At 41.5% G+C, this 27,812-nt stretch overlaps 4 protein-coding genes across 4 annotated transcripts in view; 2 read left to right on the top strand and 2 right to left on the bottom strand.

Annotated features, from left to right (window-relative positions):
• LOC108093907 (potassium voltage-gated channel subfamily H member 8) overlaps positions 1–27,812 on the top strand; it is a 57,415-nt gene that overhangs the window by 13,808 nt on the left and 15,795 nt on the right. The window contains 7 exon segments of the mRNA XM_017194272.2: positions 13,190–13,318; positions 16,581–16,691; positions 16,872–16,991; positions 19,306–19,443; positions 24,174–24,433; positions 24,920–25,148; positions 25,739–25,902. Coding sequence (XP_017049761.2) covers positions 13,243–13,318; positions 16,581–16,691; positions 16,872–16,991; positions 19,306–19,443; positions 24,174–24,433; positions 24,920–25,148; positions 25,739–25,902 — 1,098 coding nt within the window. The 5' untranslated portion in view covers positions 13,190–13,242.
• On the bottom strand, positions 915–3,909 carry LOC108093909 (phenoloxidase 2). The gene is made up of 6 exons (XM_017194275.1): positions 3,504–3,909; positions 3,307–3,442; positions 2,732–3,226; positions 1,969–2,602; positions 1,378–1,630; positions 915–1,300 (listed from the first exon to the last, which is right to left on the bottom strand). The coding sequence occupies exons 1-6, from the start codon at positions 3,857–3,859 to the stop codon at positions 1,102–1,104; spliced, it is 2,073 nt and encodes a 690-aa protein (XP_017049764.1). The 5' UTR covers positions 3,860–3,909; the 3' UTR covers positions 915–1,101.
• LOC108093609 lies at positions 8,184–8,845 on the bottom strand. The gene is made up of 2 exons (XM_017193736.1): positions 8,756–8,845; positions 8,184–8,696 (listed from the first exon to the last, which is right to left on the bottom strand). Exons 1-2 carry the CDS (start codon positions 8,843–8,845, stop codon positions 8,184–8,186), a joined length of 603 nt encoding a protein of 200 aa, XP_017049225.1.
• LOC108093608 lies at positions 9,587–10,105 on the top strand. The gene has a single exon (XM_017193735.2). It carries the CDS (start codon positions 9,587–9,589, stop codon positions 10,103–10,105), a length of 519 nt encoding a protein of 172 aa, XP_017049224.2.

The raw sequence follows: 27,812 nt of genomic DNA on the forward strand, positions 1-27,812 counted from the left end.
GTAAAATGTTGCCGTTTTATTTATCTTTCGCCATGGGAAAAGTTTGCGCTTTAAGCGTCAGCTTGTTCTCATTTAAATTTTGATTTTAATAAGTGCGTTGGATTTTAGTCACACATGTGTCTCTTGATGCTTTCTTTTAATGAGTCATAGACTTGAGGCTCCTATTCTTTTTCGCAAATCAACCCAATTAGCGATTGCAAATGTCTTTGCTGATTGCAGTGGGAAACTCAATTTCATCACGTATACGCCATGTGGCGCGATATGAGGCCATCATTAAGCGCCCTGCGAAGGAGTCATAAAAATCTATTAAAAATCAATTTGTTAGCTGCAGCTGTTGTCTTTCCTAATCCGAACTCCAGAACTTCATCCGCATCCAGTGGCGGTCTAATTAAAGTGCTCGAGCCGGTAAATGCCGAAAATTAATAAGCGCAACACGTGCAGCGTTTTCGCTGGCTGTTGCCAGGATCTTTTCCTATTTTCCCCCGTTTTACCCGATACTGGCGGTGGGCGGAAAGTCAAGGCCTTTTGGACATGGGCAGTCGCCAAGTTTGTCGAGCAAACCGCTTTGAAGTCTAATAGGATTAGCTCGCCCATTCGGGGGGCGTGGCTGTCTACGACAAATAAACGCCCATCTGCGGCCGTGGATGTCTGTATATCTTTGGCATAAATAATATTCAATAAGGTAGAGCAAATATTTGGAAAGCAAATATTTCCAGACCGGGATTTCTTATATCAGTAAATATTTATCGTATCTGTTTTTGCTGCGTTCGCTATATAAAGCTGCCTTGGAAAAAGTAATAAATAAAAATCTAGTAAATTTTCTGTCTTGATCTTCCCGAAAGGTTTTGTGCAGGAAATTGAAAATGGAATACTTTTTTTCCCTTACTACAAAATATAAAGTATGTCTTACAAAGTTTTATGCTGGCTAATAACGTATTTATTTCTAGTAATTTTAATTTAACCCGATGAAACACCAAATTGAGAGGCCGAAATGTATGTAGATATATATAGAGGTGCAGAGTTCGAAGTTCCAAGAGTTAGTCCGTTTCAAGTGCGTTCGGTTTGATCCTTAAATTCGGCCCAAATGATTTCATCCTTCACCTAGGACTTGTCAACCACTCGATCGTTGAAGACAATCCTCAAATCGGTTTTGGCCATGTTGCCGAAGGCGCCGACCAGCTCGGTGAGATTGGCATTGGGCAGCTGCCTGTCGAAGGGGAATCCCATGGTGCGTCGGTCGGGATACAGTTTGTCCTTCAGGCCGCAGAACGAGTAAGCCGTGCTGCAGGCGTCATTGGGTCTAATGGGCGATGGCCAAGGGAAGGAGGGAAGGAAGGTCAGGCGGAAATGATGGGAAACCGAGTTAATACCACTCACGTGTTGGGCTGCTGAACGGAGTCCTGCGAGTAGTCGGAAATCATGACGAACAGGTCGAAGACCATGCCCTCCGGCTTTCCCTTTGGAAGCAGCAGATGCTGCGGCCATCCGCAGCCGCAGAACTGGAAGCGGGCCAGCTCGTCGGCGGCCTTCGGCTGGTAGTCCGCTCCAACTGCCCGGAACGAGCGCTCGAACGGAATGGCCACCGAGGACTCCGTCGACTGCCTGCGAATCGTGTTCACGCCGGGCACCACTGGGGATTAATTAAATAATGCTAATAAGTAATATAGGAACTTCCGGGGTGGGGTGCCCAAATCTCCAGTTAATTATAATTGACTGTGCGAACGAAAGGTTCTTGCACAGTAGAAAATTGCCCAAAGGAAAACTCAGAAATTCTGTAGGATGTCTAGGTTTCATAAATAAGTTGGGATTGGTTAAAAGGGTTAGTTTGTTTTTGGAGCAAAGATAGTATAGTGAAATTAAATGAGTTCAAAGGTTTGTTGGATAATTTACCTACTCTTTTTTTGAGAAGAGGAAAACTACACAGGTATAGCTTAGCTAAAGTTATTTAAATAGGTAACTTGTACTCACAATCCACTGTGAACTTGTCCATTTCGATGGCCATGAGTCGCTGATCCTCGAGACGAAGTGGCTGGTTGCGCTCATCGGTTTTGGGGCAGATGAAGATGCGGCAGGTTCCCGAGCGCTTGGCTCCGTTGTTCGTCACGTTGAAGGTGTAGGTGAAGGGGGCGTTCTGCAGATGGGTGAACGAGGCATAGATGTTGCCGTCGGCGGCGGGTCCGAAGTCCAGGCCAGCTGCCAAATCGGCAGAGGACTTCTGCCAGTAGGTCAGCAGAGTGTTGGGCTTGGTGCTGGACTTGCCAATCTTGGCCTCGATGTAATCCACTTGCACGCCATCGAAGTTCAGCTGCTCGGAGTTGTAGGGCGGCAAGAGGGTCTTGAACTTGTTGAAAATCGAGTCGATGAATCCGTGCCACCTGTAGAAGACGGGATCCCTCATCGCCGTGGTCACATCGCCCATCACGCCGAACTCCTCCAAGTGGCGGTAATCGGGATCGTGGGCGTACGAGATGATGTTGTGCCCCTCGTTGTGCAGGTTGCCGTAGAAGTTCCGGTTGATGGAGAGCGATGGGGATGCCTCAATCATGTTGCCCAGAATATCGATGCCGCGGACATCGTCCAATTGCGTGCGGTTGCCAGAAGGCTGGGGATCGAAGAGATTTTAAATAGAGGAGTTAGTAATTATCTATCTTAAGTAGTTTAGCGAATTCAGGGAAATTTAAAGTAAACACTTTTCTAGTAAGAATTCTTTTCTAAAGCCTTGTAAACTCACATCCTCGACGTATCCTTGATCGATGGCAGCCAGGACGCGATCGCGCCATCTCTCCACCTCGGCGATTTCGATATTTCCGGTGTCGCGCTCCACGTCCCTCAGCATCTGATTGGTAACCCGGCCAGGATAGGTGCGGTTGTTCGTGCTGGAGAGGATCTTGGGGAAGTAGCCCTCGGGGATTCCAACACGGAGGTTGTTCAGCGGCTGCACCTTCTTCAGGTTGTTGCAGAACCGCTCCACATTGTAGCGGGCCAGGATCTGGTGGTGCATGTAGTAGAAGAGCTCTCCGCGGCGATCCTTGTTGACCACCTCCGCGGGTCCTTGGGTGGGGTACACCAGATGCCAGTGCCAGTGGTGGCTGTTCACGCCGATGTCCTCCCGGAAGTAAGCCAACCGCTGTTCGTCCTCGCGGTCCGAAGCGGTGTAGTTCCGTGGAACCTCCAAGTTCACACGAGCGCCGCTCTCTCCAATAACAGAGGCCTCCTGGCGGGCATCCTGTGATTGGGATAAAGTTAAGAAGGTGGTTACTGAGTAGCTAAATTTGTAATAAAAATATAAAAATGATAAAGACTTACGCGAAAGACGGAGGGCTCCACAAAGTTGCCTGGAAAGACCTGGGAAATGTTGGTGATGGGCACCTGTCGCGTATCTGGACGATGGGCAACGGCCACGGCGTAGGCGTACTGGAACAGCACGGGATTCACGCGATCCCTAAGAGAAATCATTTACCCAATTGCGAACTAAAAGCCAATTTAAATAACTCAATACCCACTTGGTGTAAACGGAGAGCGAAACAAACTGCCTGAGATTGGGAGCACCCAAAAACAGGGAGATCAGCTGGCTGGCGATCTCCTGATGGCGATTGTTGAACAGGGAGAACTGCGCCTTGGGACCCAGCTTCTTGGTGAAGTCCAGATTGGGAACGCTGGCCAGTTCCTGGACAGGGATCTTTAAATCCACGTCCTTGGAGAATCGGTTGCCCACCTCCTCGGTTTCATTGCGATAGCGATCCGTGTAGAAGCTGTCGGGCAGTTCCAGCACGGTTTTGCCCGCGTCCCTGGTGGTGAAGGCCGGTTCCAGAGGACGCTGGAACAGGAGCTCCAAGGCTTTCAGGTCCGTGTTGGTCATGGCTTCTTTCTATGGAATTCAACTTCTCACTTCACTGAACAACGCCTGTTGGAGAACTGTAGTTTTGCCAGCGAAACGAAAGCATTTTATAGGCCGCACTATCTGCGAAATACTATGCAAAATATAATATACAAGTTCTAACCACAAACTGCATCGGACGAGCCTTTTTTTCTCACAGAAGCAAAGAAAGTGGTTTTACTGATAAGGCTTAAAAAAACCTTTGACTCGCTTGGTTCCGTTTTGGAAAATTGCAATGCCACAAGATTTATAAAGCCGCAGTTTGATAAGTAAACCGCAGTTTCTGAAAAAGCAAGACAAATATTTTTTCAACAAAAACTCATTTTTGTAGATAAATATACCTTCAGGCGTCGAGTACTTTTTCTGCAGATAAAAACATTTCAGTTTTTTATGAAATTCAATTGAAATTGCTTTCTATAATTGAGAAAAAAGAATGATTATTTTCAATGTTTCTACAGTTTGAATAGGTTTTAAATAAGACCAAAATGTTTCATAGGTTGAACTGCTTTTTGTTTTTGTTCAAAGAGCCATTTCCAATCAATTGTTTTATGGTTTTGCCAAGTTATTAATTCCGGGAAGAGCCCTCAAGTTGAGTTTCGAAGTCTTTGTTAGAAAGTACCAGGAAAGCCTTTTTGCGACCATGCGGAATACAACTCCTCAAAAGTAAACAGCCCCAAGGGCACCGGAAAAGCTTCTTATTCGCATAGAAATAACACCGAAAACTCACTCAACAGGCGACCACGCCTCCTTTTAGCACCCACCGCCCCCCGATGGGTGGCCATAAATTGTGTTTGGAGCAGACTTCTCTTCCTTCGACGTGGCCCATAAATTTGATTTCGGGGCGGATAGAGGCTGTAACTAAGAACTAACAGCCAAGAGCTTTGATGATTAAAATATCTATACTGTAAATCAATTTTTGTCGCTTCGCCGTCTGGCCAGAAGAAGGATGTTGGCCGAAACGCAAAGCGAATGGCAGAACTTTTGGCCATTGTCAATAATAAATGTTGCTGCCGACTTTGGCGTCGAAATGTGTGCGCATTAATCTGTGAAATTGACAGCAACAAAAACGACAGAGCAAGTTTGCATAAAAGTGCGGACGGGCGGGGTGAAATTGAAAAGATGAATTTTCACAATTTCTGCACTTTGGCCATTACAACATGAAAATGACTTTTTATGCCCGGGTTTGTTTGCCCAGCTCGACTTGCTTGCAAGACACCCTCATTTATGCGGGGCATGCTACACAGTTTTACATTTATCCAATTTTATGGGATTACATTTAGGAAGAGAAGAATTCCCAGAATTCAAATTACAAATAACAAGAATTTTGAGTTCCATAAAACAATAAAAGAATAAACCTTTTATTAAAATGTTAATTCCTCTCGTATTCATTTTAAATATTTATAAAACTTATGACTTTGTTTTTTGGAAATTGTTTTGTAAAATGTTTTGTTAACTAAGTATTATATTTCTAAATATGAGTAAACAAATTTCGTTTCCAGAGTAGATCCAAGTCGACTCTTCCCAGGAAAACACTTGACTTTTCCGCTTGCTCCACGCAAATATTTATCCCTGTCATTTTTCATTGAATATTCAACGACAGCCATGGCAAATGTGCTCCAGATTCCTGGCCGAAAGACAAACTTGCTTTAATTAATTATAAAGTGTCGGCGTGTGTGTGCGAGTCTTAGGGAGTCTCCAGATTTAATTTGTTGAACTTGGCAGTGCGAATTGAATTTAAGCCAAGAAAGGCGCAAGCAAAGGCACTTCGCCAGGACACGTGAAAAGTTTGCACTCACCGGCGAAAAAATCCCAAAAACTTTTGCCAACAAGTCTTAAAAACCACGCAACTTTGTAAAAGGTGCAAAGCACTTTCCCTGTGTGCCATTACGGCCGAAAGTCTGGGCCATAAAAAGGATTGTGGGGCTGCGTTAATTATCCGTTGGTTTTCATTTTAGATTTCAGCTTAAGCACTCTGCGGCGAGCTTCAAGAACACACGCTTCCCCAAAAGCTTGCTAAACTATTCATTAGTTGTGGGGCAGCCACAGGAATTTGTGGCAGAGTTTTATCAAAACTTCGAGGTGGCTTCGCTTTCAATTGTTTGCCCACTTGGGCATGAAACTGATTAAAATTTCATGGCCCTAATCTGTTTGCAACTTATCAGCTCTGTTAATGTGGGCGGGTGTTTATATTATAGACAGTGAAGCGGGTCGAAAAGGGTGTTGAAATTAAGTCGCCTTTGTTTCCTTTATCGGAAATAAAGTAGCGAGTTTTTATTGCTTTTTATTCTCGGAATTTTGTAGATATAAGCTTTACTTTTATGTTTCCAAAATCAATTCTTTCTAAGAACGTAGTTGATAATATTTTTTTGAAAATTCTTGGCAAATGTATCTTGCAGTTTATGGTACATAACTTATTCCTTTAGTATTCCATGAATACATTTTCTTTTTAGAGCTTAAAATACTGTTTTCAACTTTAAAGTGTGCATTCCATGTTATTTATTATTTAATCATTTAAATGTTCCCAATCAAGTTTGACATTTGAGGACGTTTTGAGAAAGTGACGATAAAGTTTCGCAAACTAACCAGAGGCCATTCCAAAGACAAATGGCAGCTGCAACTTGGCCAATTAACAGTTGGCCTTAATTGGTTTGGGACCGCATCAGAGAAGGGTTCTGGCCAAAATCAATGTTGGCAGCAGCTTTCCCTTGGCCATCAAATCAAGTGACAGGCGACTTTGCTTAACTCCAATGTAATGAGACACACATGCATGCAAATCCCTGACATCTAATTAAAATTCAGTCCTGAAAGGCAGTCCAGCTGATCGGGAAAATGGAGGATTGTGGGGAAAATAAAGGAACGCGAAGGAGCAGCAGAGAATAGAGAAGGGTGCGAATGAATTATGTCCGCAGGACAATAAAGAAAAGGAAGAAAAATAATCAATATTAAAGGAAATTTAGTGAAGGAAGCTAGATGAAAAATTGTTTTTATGTAGTCTGGTTTTGAAGTTGAAGGCTATCCATTTAAAGATAAAAGGTAGAGTTAATAATTGCTTGAATAACGGTCGTTTTAATTAAAATAAATCGTTGTTTAAACTGAAAAGTGTTCTTCAATTTAAAATATGTGAAGGCTACTTAAATCTTGAATGCTTTAAAGCTGATTTAAAGGGTGTTCGTATGTTGATTTGTTATAGTAACTTCTCTTGGCACTTTGTCCATTACCCGTCTTTTTGCTGTTGACACTTTTTGTGGTCCTTTCCCTGTGGCAAATGCAACACATGGCCGTCGGAAGTCCATTCAGTTACATTTACCGGCAACTGTTCCACTAGGCAACTGTTCCACTAGGCAACTGTAACAAATCATCAACTGACGACAATGTCGCATTTCCCACTTCATTTCGCCTTTTTCCCAGACAGGTGAGGGCGGGAGAAGTGGGTTATTAGTTTCCCACCGCCTCGTCATCTGTCAAATGCCAAATTGTGGCAGCTGGTTGGGCTCGTGTCTCGCCAAATGCCAGTCGAACAGACTCGAATACAAACAAACCCAACCAGTTGCCGCCACAATGATTCGCTATCCAAACTGGAAATAACTAAAGAGAAAATAGTTTATAGAAAAATGTATTTTATTCCTTTATAGAATTATTGTGCAAATATAATAATTTATACAACAATCATTGTAAAATATTTAAATTGAAAAAATCTACTAAAAAGAAGTTGCACTTTTTGTAGTTCATAGTATGGGGACTTAAGCTTTTACTCAGGCTTATTATTCTCAGTGTATAAATGGTCTGCCGCTGTCTGAGCGCAGGTAATTGAACAACATTTGTGGAATGACATGGAAAGAATTGCCGTGAATGGAAAGGTAGCAACAGCAACACCAACAGCAGCAACAACTGTAACAACGGGAGCAACATCATCTGGTTGAACTGTCATGGAAAAATGGACTGAGAAAGAGACGGAGACAGGCGGCGGGAAAGAGACAGACTTTTGGACGGGTGGCAGATGATTTTCTGCAATATTAACTCCGCAGCCATATGCTCACCTCTGCAAATTTGTCATTCGCACATTTATTTAATGTGAGCTTGAGGAAGGTACTTTTGTTTAGGCCAAAAGTTGTCAATCTCAATTTGGAAATTTAAACAGACTAGGAAAAATATTAGAGTGCTTTTAAAGCTAAGAACTCCCTTATATTAAAAAGGGTTGCAATTCCTTGAATAAAACTACCTAAGGATTGTTAATTGATTTGATTTAGGAAGTTATATAATATTGTGTTTCCCTTTCTGGATTATAAATCGATATTAATCAGAATTTCTACTTGGGGCGCTTCTTCTCCCCGATTCGCTGAACCCGAGCCACCAAATAGCCGGAGATCCAGCGGAGTCCCTGCTGCTTGTTCCGATAGCTCAGCTCGATGTTGACAGGGGTCTCCATGTCCACGGCGGGGATGGCGTTCAGGTCCAGGCGGAATCCCCTGATGTAGTAGGAGAAGTTGGCTTTGAAAGGACACTGCTTGGGAAAGTTGCTGAAGCGCTCCATCAGGTTGCGGCCCAAACGCATGAGGGGCACTTGATTGCGGTTGGCCAGCAACTGGCAGCCATCGGTGGTCACATTCAACAGGACGAAGTCCGTCAAAGGTCTCCTTCGCGGCAGGATGATTTTCATGAAGAACTCGTGCTCGGCAATCGGTTGCTTCAGCGTGAACTCCATGTGCCACGTGCGCCGCTTGGAACCCTTGCTTATGCCACAATTGTACTCATTGAGTATCCTGGAGCCCACATCCTCGCTACTGCATGTAAAATTGTCTGTCTGCAGCTCGAAATTGTTCTGGGAAATCGAAACATGCTGTGGAGGCAATTTTCAAACAGTGCATCACTCATACGCACCTTTGCCTCGGCCTCCGATTTCCAATTAAGAAGCAGGCAGAGGAAAATGATAATCAACACGCCCAATGTCTTCGGTTTCATCTCCTTCATTTGCAGACTCGAACAAAGCCCCACAAATTATGCAATCCTACTGGAGTCTGGCTACAAATGCATTGTCTAAATGGAAAATTCGAGACCATTAATTCCTGATGCGTGACTAATGCCGGAATAACAATCAGACTATAATAGTGCGGCAAATCTAGACTTAAACACAGTCGACTGGATGCGTTTATTGAGCTGTATAAGCTCATTTGCTTGTTTTGTTATAACAACAATTAGAAAATCTACCCGATAATTAACCGAAAATGTACGCCTGCAAAGGACAAAGTCTTTACGTCTAAATTATGTAGGAGAAGCCAAATCCAGCATTCAAGCTGCATTTGTAATTTAATTCCGGCGTCACCAGTTTAAACAAAACTAATATGTAATTTAGTTTTGTAATCAGATCATTAACGTCGTTGCGCTATAATCACCAGTAATCCCTTAGTCAATTAACGCTTCAGTCAAAAAAAAAAAAACGAGCTTATTATAAAGATAGAGAGATTATAAATAAGAGTAATTAGTCAAATGGATTACAACCTGTACAAATGAGCCGCTCGTAATTAAGCAGGGCAAATAATAATATTTTTATTCAGAATTTACGAGTCGCTTGTAACATTATGTACACCAAGCTCACTTTGTTAACGCTGTTTGTTTTTGCCAGCGTTTATTACACGAAGGCAAAGGTGATTTTTATGCTATAAAATACGGAAAGTGCGTTTTAAAATTATGTGCTTTCAGTCCAACTTTGACATGGTGTTTACAAATTGCACCTGCTTCAGTGAGGATCCGGAGAAGATGCTGTCGCACCTCAAATGTGGTTTGAGTAAGAGTGTCAAGAGGCCAACCTTCAACATCGAGTTGCAATTCCAAAGACCCGTGGTCAAGTTCTTTGTGAACATGAGGATTGTTTTGCCGCGACGTATGGGCGACGATTTCACCCTGTTCAATCTCTCGGGAATCGATGGATGCAGCTTGCTGTCCAATAAGAACCAGATCGCCTTCATCCAACTGGGCCGCATGCACATGGATCGGTTCAGCAATATTCCCAAGCGATGTCCCTGGCCCAAGGATGTGAACTACTATATCCGGGGATTCCGTTCGGATATGGCTGCCATGCCGGCCTTTAGCTTTGAGACGGACATGAACCTGTGGTTCGACCTCGTGGTGAATCACCAGAAGGTGATCCGCGGAATTATCCAGAGCAGGGTGCAGCGCAAAAAAGCCATAAAAAAGGTGCTGGCGAAGATTAATAGGTGGCTTACCCTTTAAAAAAGAGTGGTTTCATTTTACTTTTTGCCTTTCAAAGTGCACTACCAGAATATTTGTTATTAAAATCTGTTATCTCCAAAAAATATAGTGTTTGTTATATGTAAATATTTCTTAAATAAAGCAGCTTTCAAATAAGTGCAGCCTAAATTCCTTTTTCAATTTTATTGTTGAACATTTTTGAACTGATTCTTAAAGTTTTTTTTCCCGAAATTGTTTCTTCATGTAAACCATGTGGGCAGGTGGCAAATGGGATGAATAAAATTGGGGCAATTGAGTTTCCTCCTGAGTTCCACTGCCTCTTCCTTTATTGGTCAGCCAAGTGTGTGTGTGGGCTGGCCAGAAAAGCATATTTTCGCTTTTCGTGCCTTCCTGCTGCCCCGAAAGCCGGATTTCCACGCAGTTTTTTATGGAGCACGTGCCGCTTTTCCGGGAGTCTGCAGTTCTGTTCTGCGAAAAAAAACAGGAACGCCACATGCGGCAGGCGGAATTAAAAATTCCGAACTCGTTTCGCTCTCTTACAAGGCGATTTCGCCTTAACGTGGTTATTAGCTAGCTGTGCTTCTGAATGAGCCAAATTTGCTTAAATGAACGCCGGACTTTCGGCGTGAGGGAATTCCCAGATGTTGGCCAAGGATTTAGTCCCGGGGGTGTTTGCCTTCGTTCCTCGTTGTTAATCTCCTTTAAAGATAATTTCCTTTCTGCCAGGAAGGTCCTTTCACATATCTGCAAGGTGGCCAGGAAGTAGTCTATTTATTTATACCTTTTTCATGGAATTTTCAAACAGAAATGGATGTCTACGATAACAAGATTTTCCATTGAAAGGTTATAAGTGTTTCTTGGAAGGCTTTTCATTTAATTTTCATACATTTGTGGTGAAATTAGATAAAAGTTTTATCTAAACTAAAACTCATATTTATCATCTGCAATTTAAATATCTGCAAAAAGCTTATGCAGTTTGCTTATGTTGTTTGTATTTATGTAATTTGTTAAGCCTTTGTTATTTCAACTTTGTGTGTTTATCTGCATTTCAAAGATAACTTTCCAGCAAAAACCGAAATGAACAAGGCAAAAAATTAAAGAACCATTTATAATTGCTATCTGCTTTACAATGTTATAAAAAATATTATAACAATGACCAGTTTTTCCTCTCAGCGAGCTTTCAACTTTGTTTACACGTTTTCGTTGGATTGAAATACCACACATACAAGGTTATTTTCGTTTTGAATAGTTGTTGGCTGAATGGATGCGCGCTATGCACATTTATGAAATTGAAAATTCACTTTGAGCTTTGATTTTGCCCCCACAACCAATACTTTCATTGATTATTTCATGCAAAAATAACTTTAAGCACCACGTAGCGTCTCTGAAAGAAATAAGTCCCTTTTTTCGCCAGAGGAAAAACTCATGTTGAGAGGCATGGAGAAGGAAAAGCCCAAGTATCATCAGCCTAATCATGTGGAATAAGGCGGAAACGGAAATTGCACTCACACGCACACATACAAACAATTGCAGATGCCGCCGCATGTTTGCGTGCGTGTGTATATGTATGTATATACATATGTTGGGGTTTACCAGATCGGAGAAATCATATGCAGCCTGCCACCTGCTGGTTGCCGGAAATGTTGGAAATGAAAATTTTGCGGTACAATCCATCGAGCAACCCGAGTGTGTCTGTGTGTGTGTGTGTGTGCGTGTGTTCTGTGTGCATTTTCCGCCTTTCCAGTGGGTGGTGAGTGGTTTTGCATCAGTCACAGGCCCTCTTGTAATGGCATATTAATCAGAATTGCATTCGATATCTAAGCGAACTGTTCGGAGCGCTGAAGGGATTTCTGGTTGCAATGAGGTTTAAACCTTATCTCTGTGTCGGACTTGCTATCAAAAGCGGATAATAAACCGTGTTGTTAGGGTGTTTCGAAATTTATCTTTTGCTGCTCACTGAACTATGTTGTTTAATTAATTTCGGTGGATTGGTAATTTTCAGGAATTCAGGGCTTTGGTCTTGGCTTGTGTGTATTTTAATGGGGGATTTTGGAAATCAATTAAATTCGAACCTATGTGTAATAATAATTTAAATTTTAAATTTACAATCTAAAGAGGATTTGCTAAAAATAAATTCTTTAACATTTTTCTAACTGGAGAATAACGCTGGGCAAGCGTATGTTCTTCGACCTTTAGCATTTGCGATATCAACATTTCGCTTGTGACGTCGAACTCTTATCAGAATTCGGCTTTTTGCCAGCTTTCCCTGGTGGAAAGCCCCAACAGCTGTCGCTGCTGCGGTTATTTGTTGGTGGCGTTTGACCGCTCGTCTTTTTGCTGAAAATTAACGCTGCCAGCACCTGCGGGCAAAAACAAATTACGCCTATCAACGGCAAAAAACAGTCGATTTTGATGTACACACCTCGACGCACTCGAGCTGTTGAGCGGGAAACGCGAGTGTGTTAAATGGATTCGCAATGTTTTCCATTTAAGTTCGATTTCCATTGTTCGACGAGCTGAATGAAAAAGTATTGGCATACAAATATTTTCATATCAACGCTCTGCTGGCTGAAAAATAAAAACAAATGGAAGCCCGTCGAAGAGCACACAATGCAATGGGTATAAATCGAAAAAAGCCAATTAAAATAAAAACAGTGGAAGTTGTTAAATGTGAACTTATAGTGAAAAAAATATAACACGGTTAAAAAATTAATATCTAATTTAAACAAATTTGTAATTTCTTCCTGCTAGTAACAAAATACATTTCAATTCATTTTGAATAAAATGTGTTTAATTATAATATTATTCCCATGAAATGCAATCATAAATTCAAGCGCTTTTATTCATAGTTATTGGTAACAAAAACAGTTTATATTTAATTAGGTTTTTGGGGATTCCTATTGTTAAATCTAATTTGATTGCTATGCGAAAATAAAATGGAAGTAATTGAAATTAAATCGCCTAATTTTGATTGCTTTGTTCATATGCAGAAATAAAATAAAATGAATGGAGCGTTTGAAATCCCCATTATTAGAATTACCGAAAAACCGAAAATCATGAAAAACGGCAGTAAAAATAAAGTCGCTCTCCTCCTTCTACTTGCAGCATTGCCACGCCCCAAGGAGCGCTTCAAGAGGCGCACCGGCCCCACCATTCCCATGCCAGCCCGCAAGGGGCTGCTAGCGCCCCAGAACACATTCCTGGACACAATCGCCACTCGGTTCGATGGCACCCGTAAGTGAAATGCCCGAGCTCCAGCTGAAGCTCATGCTAATGCCGAATCTAATGCCAAGCGATTCCCCAGCAGTCCGAGTCCGGGCTCCATATGATTTTTTAATGTAATATTTATGACACTTTTTATTGAGAGTCTTGACTGGGGCTTGCAAAAGCATAAGCCAAATGCCGGCATCGTTTTGGCCAACTCATAAAAAAGTACGCATAAGAGATTTCATTTGAGCACTGCAAAAAATATTTTACTGCTAGAAATAAATTAAAAACATAAGTACGTAAAAAATAGGGAATAATGAAAGTAGTATTAAAATAATACAAAAAATGTATAACATTTATAATTTTATAACTTTAAAATATTTTTCAAGTCTTTTTTCTATTTTTTATTGCAATGTGTAAAGTTTATTTTCTTTTGTTTGTGAATTTTTCCAAATTCGAAACATCAGGGACTCAGAGGGAGACGTCAGTTAAGTGCTGGTGCGTAGGGACAACTGCCGACCGGTCACGAATCGCTGTTCTATATGTACATATTATATATACTTAGGTGTGCGAGTGGGGAAGCCTTGTCCATATTGAAAATCAGCCCATCCAACATGCAAAATGCGGACCGTGTGCTGGGAAATTAAAACTATGTGCTGCTGTGTGTACCAGCCCACTTTCTCTTTACTTTTACGCGAAAAGCAGTACACAAAAGACCTTTGGAAACCTTAAAAATATTTTCCTTTGGGAGAAAATGTTTTACAGTAAATTAAACTGCGCCTTGTTGGGTTACCAAGGAGATTTCTTTGAGTTTTTTTCGTACTCAAATGTAATAATCCGTGACGGAAAAACACATTTTATTTCTTCATTAATCCAAGAGTGAGAGCCCTGAGATGTCTTTAAAGGTTTCAAAAATATTAAAAATTACTCAAATAGTATGCATGTATTTTATTAACTGTCTGTGATGACATCTTATTTCTTCATTCTCTTTCTCCTTCTTTTTGTTATTTTTTAAGAGGTTTATTTCCCTGGCTTGTTGACTTTTTCCAATCGATTGGTTTGTCCTTAATCAGAGTCCTATTTTGTTTTAAGTCCAGGGAAATCCGGCTCAACTAGATGTTTCCTTTCGCCACTGGCAATTGTTGACAGGACCCACATGTGCCGACATTGCTAGGCTCCTTCCCCGAGAAAACATGTCAGTCCCCCATCATATAAATTAATTGTTTCATTTCGCACACAGAAAGACATAGGGAGCGATAATTGTCTTTACGAGTTGTCACAAACTCTGAACACGAAGCGAAATGCTCAGCCGGCAGGGGGATTAAAAAGGTTTTACGAGGCATAAATAATAAAATAAGCATATTAAATGAGCCGGAGTCAGTCAGTTGGGCGTGTGGATGTCGCTGTCGCCGGCAGCAACCAAATAACTCAAACAAAAGTATCCTGCAAGAGATTTTCCTTCCGGCTGCCAAAACTGTGTTACGTATTTATTACAAGCCGGGATGTGGGAAATGTGTACCAACTATTTATATTCACTAATTGTTAGTTTTATAGTTAATCGAGTATGAAAACATGCCCCTCAGGCTTACAAGAAATGTGCATTTAAAACTGGATATCCTATATTCTGTATTCTCTTTGTTCAGTTGACATGACCAACTTCAACTTGATGGAGTTGTTGTTTGCAGCCAATTAATTACTAAAAACGGTTTACTTTTTCATTTACATTATTTGTACTTGTTGACTTTTAATTGAACACTAATAATAAAGAAAACCAACTACTGATGCTTCATTTGTGTTTTATGAAGGCAACTAATTGAAGTGCAAACAATTAAATTCGATTTTCCCCCACGTGCACTTAATTCTTAATGCGACCACAGCACTTTCCCGAAGTTTTTATTGATGATGCCACACATTAAGTAAATTTGCTTTTAATTTGTTGGTTATTGCGGTGGCTGCAAAATGCATTATTTAACAACCAGTTTACGGTTTCCTCGTTAAGAGGAAACAACAATTAGTAATGGAGAGCGAATGCAAACAATTGAATGGCACCTTCCCGGAGCTTCCAGCGACAAAATGGCCTTGATTGCTAATAAATGGCATTATTGCAGTTACTTTTCATCTCTAGAACATTTCTGACTTGCTGTTATTGTTGTACAAAAGGCACATGCAGATTAACTTTATTGTGTATCGTATGAGTTTTCATTCTGAGCTTGTCTTTCAATTCAATTTGTTCCATCTACATCCACATCTACATCCGCATCCACATCGACATATCCTTCTCCACATGTGTATGTATCCTTGCATGTAATCTGTCCATTGTGTCGGCAATTACGCTCTCTTCGTCCTTTTCACAGGGCCTTACATACAGGAAGGGATGTGTTTGCAAGGATGCGGGAGTGGGTAGGATTTCTATTTATGAAATTGCATTGAAAAGGTAAATAAAGCGAAGTGAAGCTGGCTCTTATTGAATTGTGTTCTTTGGAAATTCTATTAATAAACGCACTCAGCGCAAATCCAGGGAACTATTCCTTGGCTGGATTTCCCAGGATTTTCCCAGGAGCAAAGCCAAAAAATCGTATTCGGAGCCACCCAAAGGGCACGAAAAATTTCATTTCCTGCAGTGAGCTCGCCGGAAAATTTAATTAAGCGCTGCTGAGATTTTTGTTTACTTCTACGCTTGCACAAATAATAAAAATTATTCCCAGCATGTCCCAGACATGAAGGTCAAGTGCGAGTGGCAAAGCCATAAAAAAAGGAAAGGTTAAATTCATGACAATATAGCTTTGTTAATACCAAAAATGATAAATGCGAGAGGGATTGCAATAAAATAAAATCTATTGTCATAGGGCGAATTTGTTTTTGAAGGGCACTTTGGATAGGTTTTCATTTTATAGTTCATTGAAAAAGAATTCATTGTTGGGAAAATAATGTGAGGACAAAATGGTTATGGCAACATACTGACTCTAAGCAACGTGTACAAATACAAATAAATTTAAAGTTGATTTGGTTGATGTTCAAGCGAATTTACATATTTCTGGCAATATAGAAAAATGTGAATTTTAAGGCGACAGCCCATCTCTCTTGTTTTGTCGAGAAAAGGACACACAGCAGGACTTGTGTCTTATTACCGTTGTTTGCCCGGACAATATTTCATGGCAAATGAAAAGCAGCTGAACATCATCCTTCAGCATCACCCATCCGCATTTCCATTTCCCTCCAGCCCAACTACATTTTCCCATTGTTGCTCCGGTTTTCCCCAGCTCATCCAACTTTTCTCCTCCACTTTCAGACTCGAACTTTGTGCTCGGCAATGCGCAGGCAAATGGCAATCCAATTGTTTATTGCTCGGATGGGTTCGTGGATTTGACAGGATATTCACGCGCGCAAATTATGCAAAAGGGTAAGGACGAACCGTCCGACGGACTCAACTTATTTAACACTCGAATACTCATTTGAATGTATTGTACTCTGTCGTTTTATTCAATTGCCAACTTGCAAACGCAAATTCTGGTAAACTCTGGCAAACGCAAACTCCGGGGAAACGCGAATTCCGGCGAACACGAACACCAACACGAAACAGGCTGCTCATGTCATTTCCTTTACGGACCGGATACGAAGGAGGAGCACAAGCAGCAAATCGAGAAAAGCCTCTCCAATAAGATGGAACTGAAGCTGGAGGTTATTTTCTACAAGAAGGAAGGTAGGTCCTCTGTCCAAATTACGATGTGCGGGAATGCTGTGAAAATTGTTTTGTTTCTGCCTCCTTTTTAATTAAAAATTTTCACGAAAATGGGGTGCGAGGTGCCAAAAGGAAATTAACCCTGGGCTTGTGGTTGCGCCGATGGTCACATGATAAAACTTAGTTGAAGTGGCTGAAAAGGGCAAAGGGTCTAGGAAATATGGTTTGAATACAACTCACAACTTTGGTAGTTTCCATTAACTCCTCGCTGTTGCCTGGTAATCCTTGCTTCTGAGCCCAAGAACAACAATATTGGAAAATTTTCCCAAAGCCCCTATCACACAATGATTTACTCAGCATAACTTCTCTATTGTCATTCAATTCCAAGTTGAGCTTCCCTTGTTCACATGCGGGTGTATTATTGCTTTTCTACGGCTGCTCGTCGGATGACAAAAGTCGTGAAAACTACCATAACAAGAGTGAAAAGTTGCCAATCAATTGCGGTCGCACCTGCAGAGTTTTCCGAGAGCCGAGAGCCACAGAAACCGAGAGTAACCACCATTGACTTATAATTGAAGTCAGTGGCTGTCGCCTTGTTTTCGTGGTGGTGGGGCACTCTCTTGATTGAGTTAAACGCGACAGACTTGAACTAGTTTCCTGAGGTCCTCGGGGGGTTCATGTTCATGTTCGAGTCCCGCAAGGACATCCCCCACATCCCCACCCATCGATACACCCACATTTTGCCACGGCTCGTTGACATGCTGGGCGTACAATAAATTGTGCTCTTAACATTTTCGCACGTCCAGGCCGCGGTATTTTGTAGCCCTAATGAGGTCACGATTAATCAAGACAAAGCCGGCGCAGAGATAAGGCCAAGATGGATAGATCCATCAGCTGTGAGTGCAAGTTTTCTAATTAGCGAAGCGTTTAAAAGTTTTAACCCACTGGCAGACACGCCGAAGATAATGTGCGTACACTGGGGAAAATACATCTGTTAGACTGGAAAGAACAAAAAGGAGATCTGATTTGTGGTTACATTTAATAAGGAGCTCTTAAATTCACATTATATTAAATTGTTTAATATGGGGGTAATTTGAGTTTGATGATAGTTTACTTTTTCCGAGTGTATGCCACCCGTTTTCCTGCCTTTAGGCCTTCTGTTCTCGTGTGTGCCGGTCTATGTTTTATTAATTATGCACTGGCTGCGGCATACTTGGGGTGAACTGGATCCGGTTGACCTCGGGCAGGCTTTGTAATTAGCGGGAGATAATTAAAATGCAGGCCAGGACAATAATTGCGGTCTAATTGAATTGCCATGCAATTTATTTATCAATTTCTAGCCATATAAATTGCCGCGTTTTTTGAGCGTTTAACAAGCTATTAAATACTGAGTCGCAGCTCAGCTAGACTCTATTTTCCCGCTGCTATCGATGCTCGAGGTTTCTTTGATGAGGTTTCAATTATGCAGCCGCAAATTAAAATTTGTGCCATGCCGAATATTGAGCCAAGCGACCGCGATCCACATGGCGTATGCGCGATGTCGTGGAAAGTCGTTGTCGATGCCGCTGATTAAGGGGTTATATACCTTCTTTGTCGAAAAAAAGAGGAAAGTTCGGATTTTTTTTTAGGTATGTAGCAATTATTTAATTACACGGGTGTTTTAATTTTTTGATAGTACCCTTTATTAACTATGTTTGTGCAAAATTTCGAGGAAAAATATCAAATAGTTTTTAAGGGGTGGCTGTTTCCCTTAGAGGCTTTTTTTTTTTTAGAGCCTTGCGGTGATAACGCTCCTGGTCGAACCGGTCAATTGAAACCATAAAAGTAAAAAAATTTCATTAGTTTAGAGTAATATCTTGTGCTTGAACGAACGATTTAAAATTTTTTTATTTTTTTATGCATACGGGAACGTTTTATGCTAAAAATGAGCTTTTTGGTCTCTAGAAATTTCACTAAAAAATTAATTTCGGCGAAAAAAAAATTTTTGCGTGAAAAGTCGATCGTTCAAGCACAAGACAATTTCATTACGAACATTTAAAAAAAAATTTGAAGTAAATCGGCTTAGTAGTTTTCCGGCAATCGTTATCACCGCAAAGTCATTTTTCAAGAAACACCATTTCGAGATATTCGCGTTTAAAGTTTCAAGTTCCGGTTCTAGCCGCTACGAGGCGCGCGGTTAGGAGCGCTGTAACTTTTTTTCTACTGCTCGAATCTCTATGAAAATTTGGGAAAATATTCTCAAAGAGTTGTTCTTTAAGATAAAACAATAAAAAAATTTTCGATTTTTTGAAAATAAAAAAGGTATATAACCCCTTAAAGAGAAATCTCGTTGCAGGTGCCCCGTTTTGGTGCTTGTTCGACATCGTGCCCATCAAGAACGAGAAGCGGGATGTGGTGCTCTTTTTGGCCTCCCACAAGGACATCACGCACACCAAAATGCTGGAGATGAATGTGAACGAGGAATGTGATAGCGGTAAGTATACACCCGCTCCCACAGTGCCCGCCATAAATAAGCAACTGGCATAAATAATGCACTAGCTAACAACCGACCGCCAAAATCCAAGCGTGCACAAAATAACCACAATCGCCCACTGATATACACACTCACTCAAAAACCGCTGAGTCCCCTAAATAATGAATTAATAAGCACTTACACACAAGCACGCCCACACACACACACACACTGATGCATTCCCTCAGATCAGGTGAGATTGCCAAATATTGGGAATTGGCTAGCCACCGCACCCTAAAAACTGCTGAAATATTGTGACATAACCCAAATGTGTCTGCGGCAGACAGGGGCGGATACAGGTATCTGCCTGGGGGGGGGCGATCAAAATTTTTTTTTAAACAATGCAAGTAGCAGGTGGCAAATAATCAAAAATTATACGCAGTTTTATTCAAAACACTCTGTACAAATAAATTAATTAATTTTAATGTAAATGGCGAATTCCATTATTCTTTTCCCTCTTTTTAAAAACTTTTCTATAACTCTCTCGATGTGAATACTGATTTCGGAATGCGTATGTAGCAATGCTAGGCTAGTTAGTCTTAGGAGGAGCGATAGACAAGGGAAGAAGTAGGGCAAGGAAGGACTGGCGACACGCTGTAACACGCAGGTTTCCGAAGTTCACGCCAGTGAAGCACCTTTTTTCAGAAGCTGAGGGGGGGCGATCGCCCCTATCGCCCCCCCCCTGTATCCGCCACTGGCGGCAGATCCTTGGGTAAACATTCCCTAATATACCCTGTGAAAATGAGAGGGTCAAGAAAAACTAGGGATAGGATATGCGGAATATATTCAGGGTATTTGTTGGTTTGTGCAAAAACAAAGATTGATATTTGGTAAACAACAGCTAAGAATTATTTAGTTTAATTTTTGCTAATATTAACTGAAGAATAATAATATAATAATTACCACCCAAGAAAATTTTTCTATAATTAAAAAAGCAACTTAATTATTTATGGCTGTTAAAGCCTATGAACTTAAAGGATAATATTTTTGTAAAACTATTTTTAAAGAGACCTCCTTCATTCCCTTTTGCCAACTAAGATGTTTTTATATCTTCCAAGTCTTTGCTATTCAGCTTTTTAGCGGCTTAAGATCTTTGTTTAAGGCGATAAATCGTAGGGCAGAGTATTCTGCAGCCAGCAGCCGTTAAAAAGTTACGGCTACCTTTTTTTCGAGCTGCGTCAGCATGTCACCTCAACTCTGGCCCAGAAATATTCCTATAAAGTTCTGTGGAACTTTTGGTTTTGCTTGTCCCTGGCAGCAAGAGAGTTTTGGGTTAAGTTCCCGGGAAGGAAGGAAGGTTCTCCGGCTGGCTGCGGTCGCTCCTTTGAGTCCTTTGTCGACTCCCCACCCGTTACCCCCTTTTCTGCCGGGGGAGGGGGTTGTGTGTCCCTGACAACTGGATGTATGCGTACCATATTTCAACGTTAATTTAAATCTCGTCTTTCAAGCGCAGTTTTCGCCACGGCAGCGCTGATTTGTGGCGATAATCTGGTCGATGAGCGGCTGAAATCGTACTTAAAAGAGCGAGTGAAGTCGTAAGGATAATTATTACTATATTTGTATTTTCGTTGGGATGAGTTAAACTTTTCTATTGGCCTCGAGTGTTCACCGGAGTTCATTCAACGCATTTACCTTAATTAACCCGTGGCAAATGGCCTTATTGTCCTCGTTGGCAGTTGTTTGGAGTTCTTTTCCAGTTGAGCCGCATCAAGTATGCTCTCTGTCTAATTCACCGGATTAATCAGACAAAAAGTTGGACACACCGGCACACGTGTGCTCTCCGCAATCCCAAAGGATGCTGAAATATTGATGCACCACTCAAAGAGTTCTGACAGCAGCACAACTTATCCAGGCACTTTCACTCTGCCTGCTTTCACTCGGATCGCATCGCATGTGTCGCCGAGGAATTCTGCTAATGCAGGGATAAAAAACAGCAGCCCCGCCCCCTGACCTTTTCATTTGCAGCTTTATTACCATCGTTATTCATCTGTTGTTGCCGTCTGTCTCTACTAGTATGTTCGCCGTATGTTGGCCTGCAGATTTACGAGCCATGCAAACCAGGCAGAAGCCACTTGAAGTTCGACCAGCAGAATCCTAAGAGGATTTGCTGCACTGTCTGCTCTTCGAGTGTCAGGATGCCAAGGTCCTGCTGCCCTTAGGACAACCTGGCGGTGAAGCTGTAAATTATTTAGTGCTGATGGTATTGATGGGACCTTAAATCATGACTCACTTGAGAATTAGGTGATCGAATGTTACGAGCTTTAAACGGTATTTGGTATTTGAAAAAGTTATTTTGCATTTTTTAAAGTTATTAAAATGTTACAGAAATTGCAAAACTATGTGCCAGGATAAAAATATTGTTTTAAACACTACAACATTTTTAAATTAATATTTCGGGATTTAAAATAAGTAATAAATGTTTATAAATGACTTAAATATATTTTAGAAAAGTAGCTTCCACTCAGCATACCCAAAACAGAAACCCTTGACAGGGAATTGAAATTCACACCAACTGTCGACAGATGTTGCACGTTACATGCTGAGATTGCAAGTGCAACAAATACCGATTGTACTTGCAACAAGTGCTTCTCGCCTGCTGCTGCTGAGGGCTTACATGAAGTAATTGTGTTAGATAGACCCACATTTGCGTGACGGGCGACATTCGGTAATGAATTTCATTAACTTGGCCATTGAGTGCGAGACAAGGAAACGATGCCAGAAACCAGGCGGATGAAATGCAGCTTATATCGAATTAATCCACACTAAAACCAAAGCAGTAGCCCGGCCTGATTCAATTTTTGTTAATTTATGCAAATGAAATTAAGTTCGAGTTGGAGCCAACCAACCTTGGCTAACCCAATTTCCAGCTCGAATCAAGCTGGCTGGAAAATTCGAGTGCCGATCCACGTCAATGGGAAATTAATGCCGTGACAAAGGCCGCAAGGAAAATGCGGAGGGGGAGGGAGGGGGAAAGTTGTGTGGGGGGCAAGGTAATTAGGCGAGCGCTGTTCAAAATTTGTGATAGAGCGCATTTTGATGAGGCGGACTCGAAACGAAATTATCCTCGCCATCATCTGCTCATAATCGTTATCGTTATCGCATTGTGACAGTTATGCGATGATGACCATCGTTTCACACATCATTAGGCCTGTCAGTGAGATTTCCCTGCCGTCGGTGAGTTTTCCCTTCGGATCCGAGAGAGTTGTGCATATTTTGTTAAAGAATTCCACCTTTTTTTGACTCGAGCTCCAAACTCTCGCATAAAAAACATTTGTGTATGCATGGAGCGTAAACTGAGACGCTTTTTTATCTTTAATTTTTTCCACAGACCTTTTTTTCGATTCGACGGCTGTTGCTCGGTTACGGATATATACGTATCGTATATATAGTGAGGTGACGGCCCGGCTTAATTGGCATTTTGGTATGACAGCACCGAAGTCAGACCGGACTTAACGTGGGTTGTGGCGGGTCTTAAAATTGAAATCATATTTCGGTCAAAAAATTGGTTGTGCCGCATAAAAGAAATTAAATGAAATGAAAACAGGAAAAACAGACAAATTAGAGTGGGGACTTCCCCTCTTTCACTTTCTTGGCGGCTATTTGCATAATTTTGCGTTCCTTTTTTCCTCATAATTAGTACACGCTGGGTTGGGAAACGTATCAGATTCATTTTGGGTCCATTTTTCACCATCCAGCTAATTGTTATTTATAGCATGCTCGTCCTTTTGAGACACCACACACAAATAGAATTAAGCTCGATTTAATAGGCTTTTTTCGGTGCCAAATTCGGTGAATTTCGTGGGTGGGAAATCTTATCGAGTTCTGTTTGTGCGCCTGTGAAATATGATGTTTATTCCCCTGATTTGTTGGCTTGGCCTAGGCTTGGCCAATATTTGTCAGTCATCGAGGGGGATTATTAATTGTTTGCGGGAGTCAGGTTTTAATATCGGTGAGTTATAAATAAATTCTGGTGGGAAGCAAAAGTCCTTTTTCTGTAAGATTTCATAGTTTTCCTGATTGGTTTAAATTTTTTATGAGCAGTAATAAAATAAATTCAGACACAAGAAAATTTAGTCACTGAAAATGTGTCATTGCCATTTAAAACTTTCTCAAATCTCATCTCAAATAATAAAGAAAAGCAAGCGTTTAAAAAGGAAACTTTGTCTTACTAATACACGAAAGCCAACACCATCTGTACAAGTTGAGTTTTCATCTTTCCCCAAACTAAGCTGCTCGTACAAAACTCAGCAAAAATAATACATGGAGCCAAGCGTTTAAGAGGGAAAGCTTTATTTAACTTGTCGGAAAGTCGACAAAATTTCAGGAACAATTTTACCGAGGAGAGGTGGCCACTGAGGGAGTGCACACACATACACACGCACCCCACAATTTAGTGACGCTTTAAAAAACAAATTTAAAAGCAAAATGAACTCGTTTTAAATAAGAAAAGCTTGAACTAAAAAACCAATTCGTATAAAATAACCATGCCAATTAATTCACAATGTCTTATGTGTAAAATTCTATGTGTTCTTTCTCTTTGTGCTCTTTCTACTCAAAAAAAAAAACCACCGTTCCGGTAAATCATTGTAATTACGAACCGAAAAAAAAAACGAAAAAACCCCACCCATTCCGTAATTTCCCGCCCAAAATGCCTGATTTTGTTTGCGCTTTTTTTGTTGCGACTCTGTAAGTTTTTGCCCTTACAGCTGCCCTTCTGGGGGCGCGGTTCCGGGCTGGCTCGAATGCCGGAATGCTGGGCCTGGGCGGACTGCCAGGCCTGGGCGGACCGGCGGCCAGCGAGGGCGACGCGGAAGCGGGGGAGGGCAACAACCTGGACGTCCCCGCCGGCTGCAACATGGGCCGCCGGCGCAGTCGAGCGGTCCTCTACCAGCTCTCCGGCCACTACAAGCCGGAAAAGGGTGGCGTCAAAACCAAGTTGAAGCTGGGAAATGTGAGTATGACAGCCGGAGGTCCCGAAATGCGAGTGGGCGCTGCTGGCCACAATTTGAGTGGGAGAAGCCGCCAACGTCCATCAGCCGCTCCACCAACGCAGGTTACAAACACGTTGCCCCACGTCAAGTTGAATTAAAAATTTTACCCGAGATTTTAAAGTGCTCTGCGTTTACCCTCGCAGAGTAAATGCATAGCAGTAAAAATAGAACACAAATTTTAATTCAAAATATTGTGCAATTTTTTTATTTTATACAGTATTTTAATTATTCTTGACAGTAAAATAGTTTCGAAACAGCAGAAATCAATTAGTCTGTGTAAATGTCGTGCCTATTCCTGAAACTTCAGGTGAATTTCCAAAACAAAAACTAATGTGATTAAAAACGGGTGGCAACTAATCGCTGAAAAGGTTCAATTCATTTAATTCACTTTTCATGTTTGCGCAGGATTTCATTTAACGCTATTTCCCCTTAATCTCTTTTTGTAGAATTTTATGCATTCAACGGAGGCGCCGTTTCCGGAGTACAAAACACAGTCGATAAAAAAGTCACGCTTGATTCTGCCCCATTACGGGGTGTTCAAGGGCATCTGGGACTGGGTGATTCTGGTGGCCACCTTCTACGTGGCCCTAATGGTGCCCTACAACGCCGCGTTCGCCAAGGCGGATCGCCAGACAATGGTGTCGGATGTGATTGTGGAGGCGCTCTTCATTGTGGGTGAGTGGGTTGCTCCAGCAATGAAAAAGCAATCGTTTTTTTCTAGGCTAAAAGTTACATTCATTCAATATAAAAACTAATAGCAGAGACCGTTACAAAGCCATTAATAAAATGGGTTTGCTGAAATGAATAAATTATTTTGGGTTCGAACAAAAGTAATACCTCGGTTTCAAAAAACACCTAATAAATAATAAAATTCCATTTTGTAACTATTAAAAAAGCTAAAAATAATTATTTATAAAATAATTTAATACTTTCAATAGAGTTCTATGTATCGAACGTACCGTTTTAAAATATGATATATACCCTCTTTAAAACCAAAGTTATTTATAATAACTTGACCACAGCACGAGCTGAAACCCCATCCCTCCGCAAGAAGGTCATCAATTGGCGTCCCCTTTATGGGCCACCTGTGGGAGTCGTTGCCACAATCATCATCATTGTCTTCGGTTGGAAGGGATGGGGATAGGGGGTTGGGGATAGGGGATTGGGGATGGGTCATGAAGATGGAGGATGGGAATTGAATTTGTCTCGTTGCGGGCATTGTAAACATTGTTTCACCGCTTGCCTTTATTGCCGTTTTATTGCAGATATTCTGCTCAACTTCCGCACCACCTTTGTGTCGCGGAAGGGCGAGGTCGTCTCCAATTCGAAGCAGATTGCCATCAATTACTTCCGAGGATGGTTCGCCCTGGACCTTCTGGCCGCCCTGCCCTTTGATCACCTGTACGCCTCCGACTTGTACGACGGCGAGGTGAGTAATCGTTATCCGCAGCCGACGATTGCATAAATTTACCCAACAAGCCCTGAATTATTAAGCCCAGATTTGCATTCCGCCCTCGGTTCGTCTTCATTTGCGGAAAAGAAGGAATGATGTATTACCTTTGCCCCGTGAATAGCTACATTACCATTAGTCCAAACTGATTTGTGTAAAATTTCCAGCAAATTGCCGGTCCAATTTGTTAAGTCCCCATACGCTTATTCTCTGGGGCTTGGCATTAATCATTCATGGACCAGAATTTCAAGTGGTAAATGGCCTTAAGAGATTTGCATAAAACTATTTTGGCCGCATGCATAATGCATATTCAAAGTTCACAGTTTTGCGTCGGGCCACTTAATCGGATTATATATATAAATGTGCTGTTGGGGCTGAAAATTCACAATTAAATTTACTTTGGTTGGGTTTTAAGGTTTGTAATGTGCGAAATTTTAAGCTGCGCTTTGAAAGAAGATTGCTTTTGGAAGGGAAAAATATATATTGTTTTTATAACCATTAGGAGAAAAGCATCATTAAAATTGTTTACTTGAGATAATTTTTTTTTTAGTGAGGCCACTTCTGTATCTTGTTTGCGCAAACAAATTATTTCGAATAAGTAGTACTTTGCTTAGTAAATCTGTCAGTCTGCAAGCCGAAATTTCATGTGAATTCCCTTTAAGCTGGCAGTTTCAGACAGCTTTGGCACAAAGAAGCCGCCCAGCACTTGACCCCTTTGGAGAGCAGTTGACGCTCATTAAGCCGATTACATTGGCCAAAGAACACCCGGCAGAGTGTTCCGGCTGGTCCGCGTTTTAATTATGAGCTAAGCAGGCGTCCGTCAGCAAGGCTGTGACCCAAATGTGCAGCTAGAGCGGCATTCAGCAGCATTTTTAAAGCCCAAAAAGTGTGTCCGGAGACTGGAGCTTAAAGCCTCAAGTGCAGTTATGATGACATTGGCCACCGTCCGGTGGTTCTGAGCCAAGAGGACCCTCGAGCGGTCTTCGCAGGACAAAGACGCTGCTTTCGAGCGGCTCTCCAGCATTCAGCTTTCACTCGGCTCGCCGGGCTCTCCCTCCGGCCAACTTCCTCCTCCTGTAAAGTGGTCAGCGCACTGATTGCGCCAAGTGGAGAACGCTGTCGCCGCCTTTATTGACAGTCCAAGGATTTCCTCCTGGGCGCACTATCAAATGCCATTACAGTAGGGCTTTACTAAGCGAGATTCATAAAAGCATTTTGCAATAACATTTTCTTGATTGCCGCTCACTAAACTCAAGGTTGGCTGTGTGAAAATGAAGCAGCTCAATGTTGTCAATTATTAAATATATTTATGGAAACTCTTCCATGTATCACTTTAATTTTACTTCACAATAATATTCAAGCTTCTTGTTATGCTTCTTGTATTAGTAATTCTTACTCCTTCACATACATTTTCAACATTTGTTAAACAAGCATAAATTTAATGTCTTATTTATTGTGGAATTACCTGACAAACAATAACCGATATTTTATTGGTTTCTTGATGTTTGCATGAGCAACATTTTTCATAGCTACTGGTGATATAATTTACCGACATTCCCCTGTGGGATTATCATTTGAGCTGAATTTCGCTCGAACGCATGTTTCATTGATTTTCTTTTAGCGCTCCGTCATCATACTGCGGCTTATTCTTTGCTGTTTCTTGGCCAACTTCCGCTGGATACACTGATCAAATAAAAGCGCCTTTTCACCCCCACTTTCCGTGACTTCCGCTCCAGGAAATATAGCCACGTTCACGGGCAGGCATAAAAAGTTTCTTTTTTTTTTTGCCAAATCAGAGGCGTGTGCTAAGCTGCTGACACAAAAAGTTTCGATAAAACTTTAATGTTCTCTAATTGTAAAAATTTGTGACACTCACCAGAGCAACGCAA

This window comes from Drosophila ficusphila, unplaced genomic scaffold, assembly GCF_018152265.1.
Source record: "Drosophila ficusphila isolate 14025-0441.05 unplaced genomic scaffold, ASM1815226v1 contig_414, whole genome shotgun sequence".
NCBI lineage: Eukaryota > Metazoa > Arthropoda > Insecta > Diptera > Drosophilidae > Drosophila > Drosophila ficusphila.

What these genes read in the sequence shown, in the direction of transcription:
- LOC108093909 (XM_017194275.1), bottom strand. Translation starts at nt 3,859, where the DNA reads ATGACCAACACGGACCTGAAAGCCTTGGAGCTCCTGTTCCAGCGTCCT. An exon ending in TCGCTCTCCGTTTACACCAA is followed by an intron (nt 3,443 to 3,503) that starts GTGGGTATTGAG and finishes GATTTCTCTTAG; the next exon opens with GGATCGCGTGAATCCCGTGC. An exon ending in GGACAAGTTCACAGTGGATT is followed by an intron (nt 1,631 to 1,968) that starts GTGAGTACAAGT and finishes ATTAATCCCCAG; the next exon opens with TGGTGCCCGGCGTGAACACG.
- LOC108093609 (XM_017193736.1), bottom strand. Translation starts at nt 8,845, where the DNA reads ATGAAGGAGATGAAACCGAAGACATTGGGCGTGTTGATTATCATTTTC. An exon ending in AATCGGAGGCCGAGGCAAAG is followed by an intron (nt 8,697 to 8,755) that starts GTGCGTATGAGT and finishes TCGATTTCCCAG; the next exon opens with AACAATTTCGAGCTGCAGAC.
- LOC108093608 (XM_017193735.2), top strand. Translation starts at nt 9,587, where the DNA reads ATGGTGTTTACAAATTGCACCTGCTTCAGTGAGGATCCGGAGAAGATG.